General features: G+C 42.5%; 1 protein-coding gene across 4 annotated transcripts in view; it reads right to left on the reverse strand.

Annotated features, from left to right (window-relative positions):
- The window catches only part of LOC143216876 (uncharacterized), a 252,206-nt gene extending 241,036 nt beyond the window's left edge, over positions 1-11,170 (reverse strand). For 2 of the 4 annotated variants that reach the window (XM_076440454.1, XM_076440446.1), the window contains exon 1: positions 10,444-11,170. In XM_076440454.1, coding sequence (XP_076296569.1) covers positions 10,444-10,708 — 265 coding nt within the window. In that variant the 5' untranslated portion in view covers positions 10,709-11,170. The remainder of the gene's footprint in view (positions 1-10,443) is intronic. The other 2 variants (XM_076440440.1, XM_076440431.1) reach the window with 2 other exon arrangements.
- Between the last annotated feature and the right edge of the window lie 1,092 nt (positions 11,171-12,262).

Below are 12,262 nucleotides of genomic sequence, written 5' to 3' on the forward strand. Positions count from 1 at the left end.
TAAATCAGATTACCGCGTGCGCGTTTTCCTACCTGGCCAGGTCGGAACACCGGGAATATGCGAGCCTCGCGAGAACAATGCCCGCGCGCTCTCCGCCCCGTTTCTTTGAAAACTGCGCGAGACCGGGAGCGCGCGCGCGTTAGGGTTACCCGCGAGAATGCTAGTTTTCTTGCGGGGTCATCCGGGAGGAAGCAGATAGGTACACATGTACTCTTTTTTTCCTTTTTTCCAGGCTAGCGGTAATACTTTGTTCGCGAAGGTAGCTCCCATTGTAGCCGAGAGAACACGGAGTACGTTCGTTTCGCCTGCTTTCGCGAATGTGACCCAGTGGCAGGCAATCTTCGCATGACGCGGCATTCGCGGTCGGGAAATTAAAAAAAACTCCCCATAACGCGAGTGGGGGGATTTGCATTAATGCGATACACTTTGATTAATATTGATAATACCACCCTCGCGTAACTCCGACCCAGTTATTCTTTCGTGCTCGACCCTGAGCGTATCTCAACAGGTTCGTATGCATTTGTAATGTATTCAATAAAAACTCCCATCTCGTGGCAACGAGCCTCAGGATTTACAATGAATTTTGCTGTGAATTTTGTGTGGTGCACAAATTGTACGACCGGATTTGAAATCGGCAGACAAAATCCGCGGGAAATGGTGTATAGGATGTCAAGAAAAATATCTATCCGTATATGGTATTGCATGAACCACAATTTTCTTGTAATTCCGCAAGTTTAACACAGATTTCCAAAGCTACAAAACATTCCTACCGCAATCGCTCTATTTTTCGCATATTCTGCAATGTTCAGCTTGTTGTTTAACACAGATATTCAAAGTTAAAAAACGTTCTAACCATAATGTAAAAGAAAATCGTCGCTTTATTTCATTTCTATCAAAAGTTCCTCGATTTTGACACAAGAAAAGGTCCCGCTAGCTTCTTAAATTGCATCTTTCGTCGACCATTCTCCATCTCTGTCAATATAACTCTATTCCGAGCGTTTCGTGAGAAGCTCGTGAAAACGGTCGGCCAACGGCCGTCTCTGCTCGGACTTAATCAATAAAGTTTATTATCCGAGATTCGAATCGATCAGCGGTAAATCATGCGGTGGAAAGTTGCCCGAGGGACACCGAGACGGGGAAAGAGTATTGTGCAGTTCTTAATACTTCCGAGTTAAGTGGCCCCAGGCGGAGGTTAATTTGTGTCCCGATCAAATTGACCCGACTCCGTGCTCGTTGAATATTGCAATTAATTTCCAAGAGTCGAACGGAAACGGCATTACACGCTCGGACCGTTCTATTCAAGAAGCTATTCTCCGCTCTCCATATCTCATTTCCCTTTATCACATGATGCATAAGCGGACTATGGAGCTTAACGAGCATAAGCGCCACCGAGTGAGTGGGAATACCGAAAGCAGCCACTGTACGATATTTTGCGTAATTAACGATACACTTTTAGGCTCCGTTTCCGTGTAATATCATCGTACGGCTCTTAGCTCGGCGCAAATCGCATTTCATTAACATTTCGTTTGATCGATTCGCACTTCACGGGACCACTGATAACGTGGTCAACTTGTCATGTGCCAGTCGGGTTTAAAAGCTGGGCAGACACGCACGAAAGAATTTCTAATTACAGCGCGACCGGTCGAAAATTACGCATACAAATTCAAATTTACTTGTGTTTCTTATATGTCGCTGTACATACACTCCCGCTCAATTTTATCATGCTTTATGTTGTTATATTATTCCATTCGCGTTACAAAATATTCCATAAATGTGTTTTCGAAGTGGGGCAAAAGTTTCGTACCTGTCTATCCAGTTCGTTCCATAATTTTTCTATGGGCTTCAAATCTGGTGATATTTGAATCAAATTTTTCACGTGTGTTGTGGATCATTATCGTAATATTTACATTATGTAGTTAATACAGTTAAAGGTTCATAATCTATACGAAATACCAGAGTTTTACTAAAAACCAGAGGTGTCCCGAGACACGTTCACGTAAAACATTATGAATTGTTCGAAAGTAGTATATTTCATACACGTAGACTTTTGTGCCGAAACGAAGCAACTAGTTCGAAAGGCGTAATACATTCTCTTGAATGAAACACGCGCGTTTCGCTGCTCAAGAACGGAATAAAAAGTGTACGAAACGAACGCACGTTAATCCCGCGCAAACGCGATACATATGACGTTTATTAAAATTCTTTCACGTTTCAACTTTTGCCGGTGATGCGAGGAATTAACGTTTCCCGACCGCTTTTCCCCCGAGCAGCTTCTAACATTACACTGTAGTTCCGAAAACAGTTGAATAACGCGGGTCCGTTGAAAGTAGCAAGTACGTAGAGCGAGGTTCACCGAGGAAATTGTATCTGTACCGAATCGATTATTCCGCTCCAGAAATCCGAACACGGTTCTTTTAATTGGTGTTGTACTTGCTTCCTTAGCTGTCGGCTAGATCTAGGAGAAGGGCATGACACGTACTAGACAAAAACCATTATAGAAATCGGATTGAGCAACTTGCTCCGAAATTTCGAGACACGGCTTTTGTACGAATCGATCGAAAGAAACCGTGACGTCAGCAGAAACGAGAATTCGCTGAAGGGAACATTATCAAGAGAAAACGATAAACTCTGTTAGATCGTACAACTGATCGTGTCAAACAACTTTGTTCAACGTGACTATCTTAAAAACGTTTCTCCGATCATTTTATTTCGAAACTCTGCTTTCGACTACAAGCAATGTAAACGTTAACTGTAATAGCAACTTCACATTGTCGCTAATGTAACATTACAGAGCCAGAGAGGTAAACAAAAGTGTTCCAGAGAACGCGAGAAAAGGAATTCTGTCGGCAGAAGTAAGCGTTCCAAGACTAAAGGCACTGCTACAATAGACTTCCTCTCTAGCAGCCGAGTTCGTAAGAATTCGCAGCATTCGGGGGAATCCGTGTAGCTCTAACTTCAGCAACAAACTCCAGCTCGAGCACAAATAAAGTTTCTGCCGCTTAATATTCAATTTCTTCGGGGGCGATTACATTTCAGGCAGTCGGGCGAGGTAGAAAAAAGTGGGACGATTATATCTGTCGGAGAACCGGGGAACTTTCTTGGGGTTGCAATTTTTGCCAAATTCGAGATTTTAACCCGTCTCAATTGCGTCTCTCACCCTTTGTAACTCGTGCAATTTTCATAATCGCTCGTGTAACATGAAGAGGAAAGAGTTGTTTGAAACGGTGACCTTGGGAACATGTTTCAAGATCGTTGAAGTCGGAGGCGTGTTCCTTAAACTGCATAATTACCCAAAACAGTACACATTACCTTTTTCCCCCGTTTCATTGTTTTCGTATATTTATTACTCGCAATAAAACTGGGTAGTAATAGCGTGAACACGTTATTTGAACACGAAATTTGAACGTGCTTGCATTGTGTGGTGAGAATTATGCAATTTGCAATTTTCGGGACCACAGTATTTTATCGGGGTAAATGTGAAATATATCAAAATTTGACTAAATTGTGTCGGAGGATATATTCAGGCATTTTTGAAAATTGTTTGAAGCAATAAATGCATAAAGATTCGCAGTCTGGTAATCAGAAATTACATGAATGAAATAAATCAATATCAATGTTCTAAAAATGATGCAAATTCAAATGAGGATGCGTTAATGCTCCCGTATTTAAATACACGTGTACCCGTGCACATAAAATGACGCGAACTAAAGTTCGTGTATGTAAATACACGTGTGTTATTAGTACACGTTGAAAACCACGATCTCTATATTCCGGAGCCCCGTGGAGCGTCGAAGGACCTTCGATAAGCATTCAATATGCCCGTTAGGAGATAACCGGTAGGGCCGGCGTAAAAGGAATCCGTGGAGCGTTTCATTGTCACCGTATGCGGCAATAAAACGAAAGACGAGCCATTAGCCGGCGCGGCGGTGCACATGTGGCGATCGGCCAGCCGTGGCGCGAGGTGAGGCGTGTTGCGTGGCCGTGCACGGGCATTCGTCAGTTTTCTGAATGGATTTGAAAAGCGCGTGAGTCAGCCCCTTCCCGGAAAGTTGATGCTATTTCGCCGTGCACGGAAAACTAAAGCGAAATAAAGCATGACTAACGGACTCCGGCGCGGCAGATTTACGCGGGCCGACGCCGACGACTCCGGATTCCCGAGCCAGCCCCGGTTTTTCGACCTGTTTTTCGCTCGGCCGTCTTCCCTTTATTTTGCTTTTGTTCCTCTCTCGCCGACCTGGCCCCCACCCCCCGTTCCTTTTTTTCGGATTGCCGTTTCTACGTTTTGTTTCCCGACGGTTACACGCCCGAAACACTCTTTCGCGTGCATGTGTGTGCATCACCTGCGGCTCTTCTACATGTCACTGCACGGTGAGCCCGGGATTTTGTATCTTACATGATTCGGATCCATCACGCAACGCGAAGCTGCTGTCACTCTCGCGCGGCAACCTTGTCGATTCTGCGATACACAACCTCGACGGTGGATGCAGTTGTTTCGTTACATGCGAAATCCTTGGGAACGAACGTTCACTCGCGTACGGACACCTCTACCAACGCCACTGCTGGGCAAAATTAGTTTATTTTGAAAGCGCGCATACTTGTTTATAAGAAAAAGTTTTTGAAATACTATTGGGTTGGCAAATAAGTTCGCGCGTTCGGTTTTTGTGATTTATTCCACTCTACAAAATCGAACAAACTTATTTGCCAACCCAATATTTAAAAATATGTAGTATTTTATTTGAAGAAATATTGAAAATAGTGCGAGACTTACTTATTTTGTAGGACTGTGTGAAATAGTATTTCAAATAGTAAATAGTAACTTATACTTTTCTGATCTGTTGTTGCGTGTAACGTTGTTACGACATCGTCGTCTGTTTATCAAAATATAGGGAGAGGTCCAAACCGTATCGGGATAGCAAAGACTCGGAGATAGTTTGACGCTTAAATTAGAACTTACAATATTAACTCTCTTTGCTCAACTTATTTTCATTGTGAGGAAATATTTGAAATACAACATTAAAATATTTTATTCTATGTATCCAGTTATCAAAATAACAATATTTTATTCGCCGAAATTTTTCGTTCTATTTAAAGTAAATAGTATTTCATTTGAACCACACTCAAGTATACTATTCAAAATTTAAAATTACATTCTATATTTTTTCTCGAAATTTTATCCAGCTCCGACCAACACGTCCGTAACATTTCAGGGAAATGTCACGAATATATCGGTCAAAGTTTCCAGAAAAAGAACATTACTGTTTCTGTTTGATTTTATTGGAAATCAATGCCTCTTGCCGCACAATGCTTCGTGATTATAGAGTATAAAAGTCTGTAGAACCTTTGACATACAAAGTTGGGTGAAATCTAATTATGCTTCATTGTTGATCTATTATTCAGGCATCCCGTTCACGAAGAAAAGAAAATTCTATCCAAATAATTGCTCCTCGATTATTGTTTCTGGAACGAATAGATCGAATAATTGAAATTTCAAAATATAGCTGCACTTTATAATGTGGATCCTACACAATTCCAAAACGGCCGGACTTTACAAAGTGGATACTTTTTCTTAATTAATCTCTTTCTCCGTTTCTTATCGCCGTCTGCTTTTAATTAGTCCTTCAACTTTCATTAGCCGTTCCTCCGGCGTTTTCCAGTTTCTTTTGTGCATGCTTCCCTTCTAGAAAATTTCTTTTCCTCCTTCTCACTATATCGATTTGCTTTTCATTTATTTCAGCGTCTCTAACATTTTCACTTATTTCCCCGTGCCCTTTAGCTTCGGATAGTCGTAGGATTCTATCTTACTTTCTTCTCTTTCCTTATCTAGTTAGTCCACTTATCGATAGCCTCAGATCCAACATCGACCTTTGCTCCCATTTCTCATTCATTCATTTCTCTTTTCTCGGAAAAGCTGTGCAGTAGTTTTGCCCTATTCCTTCTGGTCTTTCCGCTTTTCTTAGAGTTTTAATACTGTTATACTAACGACATCTTTGTCCGTGTAGCACTGTCTGGATCCGAACGTCTCCGTGCTATATTTTCGATCGACTAGAACCCAAAAAATACTTGCTGATCCGAACAAAAATGCCTGGTCGCTTAAAAATACAGTCTTCCCGGTATTAAAATGCATTGGAAACGTGCCGGTGACACTAAATTGTTTTATCGGGCTGTTTTAACAGTTCCGCGTAAATCCGACGCAACAATATTGCAATAACACGGACAGTTACTGCTGGTGTGAAGGTTCGAAACATTGGCATTTCCGAAGTGGAATTTCTGCATCCGCCCCCCGGTATAATGCGAGCTTACTGCGAGCCAAATTGACGAGAATAAATTAACAAAACGTGCGCCGTGTCGGCTCTCGGGGCGAAAATAGGGTAGAGGGTGGCCAGGTAGAATAGAAGAATGCCTAGGACCTGCGAACGCTATAACGCAGCCCTGCGCTGATCCTGATAATTCGCGGACAATGGGCTTTCTTGTATCAGCGCCGCGTAATTGACCTGTTCATACAGCGATTGTTATGGAATTCAATTTCGCAAGGGCTTAATTGAATAAATGTTGGCGAAGATTCATGCGAGCCATTCAAATAAACGTAACGAATTCCCGGGCTGACGGCCGAACTCCGGAGAAATCCTATTTCTCTTGGATGTATGAAATAGTTGCGGGGCGGAACGGCCGCGGGAAATGAAAAATGCAGCGCACTCGCGAACCGGTGAATACTTCGAACGCGAACGTAAAGAATCTTAAATCAGGGGGATGCCTGAAGTCGCATGCCTTTAAAGAATATTTTTATCGAATTGAGTCAGCTGGTAGAGCGCAGAATAGAAGAGAGCGGGAAATACCGAGGATTTAAATCACGGATTTAATTCCGTCTACGCGGAGAACGCCGGAGAATTTTGGAGCCGGCAAGCCCCCGGACAGGTCAAATTCATTAAGAGCACCGTCGGCCCTCGCGTATCCGAATTAGCAGAAAGATAAAAGCGCCGGGATAACAGGACAATCGTTCGTTCTCCCACGAAAATATGAGTTCGAATTGAAAATTAAACGTTTCTTTCGACCTAGAATAATTCCATTCTGTATTCATTGTTTTCTTTGTATGAATATGAAATTGATATAACAATGTATTTGATTAGATACCGACACATGTAACAACGTAAACAATATTTCGAATATTGACGTCAAATGATAAAAGCCTCGCGATAACAAGACAATCGTTTTCCCATAAAAGGAAGCAATATCGACGTTAAACGCTTTCGAATAGAATTCGTCCCTTGTATTTATCGAAAATATTCGGGTGACGGAACATTCAAACGTTGGAGTACATTTTTTCTGGAGGAGCACGACGGAAGTTGAAAAATGTTGCGCGAAATAGAAATATGAGGAAGAGAATCGAGGACATACACCTACCGCCGTTTGCCGAGGGAAGTGTGAAGAATTTCGGAGCAGAAAGTTTGACGTGAGTCACATTCTACACTGTTCCCGAGGAGGCGAAATAACAGTGTACACAAGTTGTCGGGAATGAGAAATACGGAGTGCCGAATTAGCAGGCAAACACAGACGGGGACATTAGAAGAGAAAAATACTGAAAAGTGAAGAACTACCTACAAACAAGAAAATCCAGAAAGAGTACTATGAACTACGACATAATCGAAGGAAAGAGATTTTCGAAGTTTAGCGTCTGCACACACACAGAGCAAGACGTTCGCGTAAAAAACGCGTCTGACAAAAGCCAGTTCGATGAAGGGAAGCTGTCCCCTTTTGAATCGTGCACTCCCAACGACAATGGGCCACGGTAAATGTATTTTCTCCGGCCGACGGGACGAAAAAAAAAAGCAGATTACAATTTTACGCGTCTCGCTTATGCCTCCTATACAAGTCAAGCCACTACATTCGAAAGCGGAACGTTATGCGCCGAGGAAGTTTGAAAGGGCCCTAAACACAATGAGAATGCTCGGGTGTAGTGGCTGGGGAACGGCCTGGAATCGACGCTGATTTCGGTTGGTCGACCTGCTGCTGGTGAATACCTGCGAACTGCAGGTCGTTGCTACAAACTCCGGCCGGGAATCATTCAAACTTCACGCTGCAGGTTTCAAGCACCCACGAAGAAGACGAAACCGTTCTTACCCCACAGCATACTAATGGAAGGCATTATAATTTTGAGCATGGTACATAACGATTTATCAGGTCATACTACAATACGAATTTCCTTCCGTATTTTCGGAGCTGCGATACAGGAACCTAATCGCAACTAATGTTGTACATTCTCCGTCATTGTCTGCTACATACCTATTATTATGCAAACTCTGGTCGAGAATCGTTGAAACCTCTGCAGATTTCGAGTTCCCATGAAGACAAAACCGTTCTTGCCCTACATATGGAAGATATCATATTTTTGTGTATGGTAAATAACGATTAAGAGTTTCAGATTGAAACAAGACTGATGCAAATCGCTATCAGGTGTGACAGAGAGTAAGATTAATTGCACTGTCGCCTCGTGATTTGTTCGTTTGGCTAAGCTGCTTAATGGACCGTGCACGTGTATGCACATATTTATTTTTGCGAACTTATTCAGAGACGATGGAACGAAACTTGTTTGCTCGGTTCAAGATTCTGATAGAGTCAGAATCAGGTAGGGTCCACTTTGACCCAGTGTTCGCGAAAAATCATTTACAGAGAGCAAATCAAATGTGGAGAAAATCTTGCAAAAACATATCATTTCATTGGTTAAAAGCGTTGCGGATATTGTTGCTCTGCGATGTAAAAAACAAATTGAACATTATCTTTACACCATTTGATTAAAACCTTTACTGCCGTTATCGAGTAATGTTCGCTCAAAACGTTCGCGAAATCAAACTGCTAGGTACGTGATAACAAAAAAACGTACCAGTGGATGATAAAATACAATATTGCAGAATGTGTGAAACGAGCATTTAAACCGAGTTTGTTGAAACAACTCATACCGTCGACACCAGAGAAAAATCTGACACGTAATTTCCTCTTTGATACGTAATTTGAAAATCATCTGTTTTCTGGATTCTGGGACAAGTTATGCACTGCTCTTTTTTACCATTGAGATTGATTGATTAATGTGTACGATTAAAAAGAAATCACCGAAAAATCGACGATTGGTTCAATCGATTGATGAAGTTGATCGTCAATCGTTGATTAAAAAAAGAAATCATCGAAAAAAAAACATGGAAGGACGTAATCGCAATTAACGAATAAAGTACAAATTTAATCGTTAACCGAAATTAGCGATGAGTAAGTATTTAATCGTTAACCGAAATTTTAACGACTAAACTAGGAGATTAATTGTTACTTGCGATGAACGATTGAAGTAGAAATTTAGTTGTTAATCATTGATTAAATTTTTGCCCAACTCTGCCGAGGGACAGATTCAATTCGCGACTTTTATTTTTTTAATGCGAGACACACACCGAAAAACCTAAGATGTATAAATAAAAATTGCATCGATTTCAAGAAACAGAAACTAAATCGAATATGTATTATTCTTCCCCTGATGATTTTAATAGAGGAGAAATCATATTTCCATTGTTAAAAAGAAACTGAAAGTGGGTACCCAGGTACCTGGCCATTAACCTAAGGGTTAAATCGTGTCAATACAATCATCCCTGACTGAATACACCTTCCTTGACAAGAACCATAACCACAGACAACAATACTTATGTGGTCCAAACAAACCCCAAACTAGCAGGTATTACACCTTACAATGGCCGCTAGAATTCGTCATAAACTCCCTAATTCTTAATAATTAAAAAGAAACTGATCGTGGGTACCCATGTACCTGTCTATTAACCTAAACATTAAATGGTGTCAATATATACGGTCATCCCTAAATACACCTTTCCTAACAAAAACCACGACCACATCCAATAATACCTATCTTTTCCAAACAATCCCGAAACCAGCAGGTATTACACCTTAAAATGGCCACGAGAATCCGTCATAAACTCCCTAATTCGGTGGTAAAAGAAGTGCTGGCAGTGTTTACCAACTACAAAAGCGCGTCGTTTACGGGGTACGATTCTAGATGCTGGATATACGGTCTGTCGAGAAGCAGTCTGTGGTCGAACTGGCTGGATAAACGAAGGGTCGGTGATCGAAAGACAGAAAAGGATGGCAGGAGTCTTTTCTTGTCGCCGCTCGCCAAAGTTCAGACCAACAAGATCCCGGGAGAGATGAACGTTCAAGTTGTTCGTACAGAGGTCCGTTCCCCAGGCAAGATTCCATTCCAAGCGAGTCCCGGTTACTCGAAGAAAGAGCGTGTTCGGTTGGTGTCCTGTTAGCCTCGTGTGGCATGGAGAGGGGGGCTAAGGGATCGACTAGCACACGGTGATTCGCGAGTATCCGAAGAAGGTCATCCGTTGTTGTGAGTAAGCGCGCGAAAAAAAAAACACGAAGAAGAAGGAAAGAAGATGATGTACTGACCACCTCGCGATGTAGCTCCGTGGTGTACACACACGAAAAACCAGCGTGGCGTCGCGTACGTATCCGTCAATCGTGGGCCAGCACTGGCCAGAGAGTCAACCAACTCCTCTCTCTCTCCTCTCCTTTCCTCTTCCGTTCCGTCGGGAGAGACGCCGCAGCCGAGCACACACAGAGACAGGACCCCGGGTACCAAAACCGAAAACTCTGCCACTCCCGGTTCAAATTCTCCTCTACTTTTCACGGTAAACGCGCGAACATTGTATTTCATATAATTTTTATATAGTAGAATAGATATACATATATATGTATATAGATATATATATATATATATATACTCCGAGGGAGTCACACTTCGTAGATCAACGAACACACACTGCCGAGAAGAAGGTCTCGGTTAACCTGACAGGGAAAAAAATCACGTGGCGACGCGGTTCATCCGGGCCGACGAAGCACTTTCGATTTCTCTCTCTGCGTGGATCGTACTCGATCCTACCGAATACGGTTGTAGATTCGCGAACGAATTGACGATGTATTCCGATTTTAAGGGAGACGCCACTTCCGATGATACACGGATTGATCGGGAAGATAGATCGGATAATACACAAGAGAGAGAGATAGCCTGGTAAGACACTCGAACAACGCGACGCGCATACAAGTCTCGCGCGCTGCAGACTCCGGCAGACTGAGCGCCGAGAAAGTCTTGGGGCTAGCGTACGCGATTGCTGCGCTCCTCGCGGCCGATACCCGAGGCCAGGCGTCACGCGTCTTTCGCCGGTCCCTCTCGCGCTCCGATTCCTTAGAAACTGGAGTAATACTCCGCGTACATGTTAAATCAAATCCCGACCCGGTCCGGCCCGACTCCGACCCGCACGGTTCATCCAATCGTCGTTCTAACGGGTCGGAACTTTTCATCCGGCACTTTCATTGGGATATTAAATTCATGCAATTTTTGTCAGGAACTTCTTACTTGCTTCACCAATTTCACTCCAGTTCTATCTTATTTTACATAATTAATCATGACTTCAAAAAGATGATTCAAAAAGATTGATTTTTGACTGTGTGAATGTGTGAATTATGTATACCTTTCAGTGCAGCTGAAATAGATCTCGATTGAGATCTGAAATGCTTAATAAAAAAAAAAGATGATTTACACATTGGCTAGTAAACAAATCCCTCTAACGTGTCAACAAAACTCAAGCTGTTGGATCCAATTTCGAAAACGTTATTCGTTTCTCAAACGTGTATAAATACTTTGCACACCCACTGTACACAACATCCTGAACTGCCTGAAAAAATTCCAACACAGTTGATTTGTTTATTTGTGAAATTCGTGTAAACATCATAGTCTGTTTTCGGACTTTTATTTTGACCCGCTGGAATCGCGATCGGGCCCACAGTGCGCCGATGCAGAAAATCCCATTCTGGAAATAACAATCTCGAATTTCGTAAACGTAAACGAGCCACGCGGAGCCCAGCCAATTTCCTCGGCCAGGACACAGTCCGATGCTCGTTTCGCTCGTCTAACGAGCCCATGCGGGTTTCTCCAGATGCGTACGTCTACCAGACTACTCCTTTGTTATGGTTATGCTGATTTCCTTTGTTACGATTACCTTGATCTTTTCAGTGCTGCTTTCAAGTGATCGTTCTGGGAAGTCGAGTGAATCTTCGCGGAGGACATTGTTCGGACTGTGACGTCACTGGGAGTGACGTCTTCGGTTTTGTCAAGTTTCGCATTTGTTAGAAAGGTGCGAGAGTACTGTGTTTATCCTTTTATCCAATGTTTTAGCCGTGACATTCACAATTTCAGAAAATGTTATCGGTT

This window comes from Lasioglossum baleicum, chromosome 2 (genome assembly GCF_051020765.1).
Source record: "Lasioglossum baleicum chromosome 2, iyLasBale1, whole genome shotgun sequence".
In the NCBI taxonomy this organism is placed as follows: domain Eukaryota; kingdom Metazoa; phylum Arthropoda; class Insecta; order Hymenoptera; family Halictidae; genus Lasioglossum; species Lasioglossum baleicum.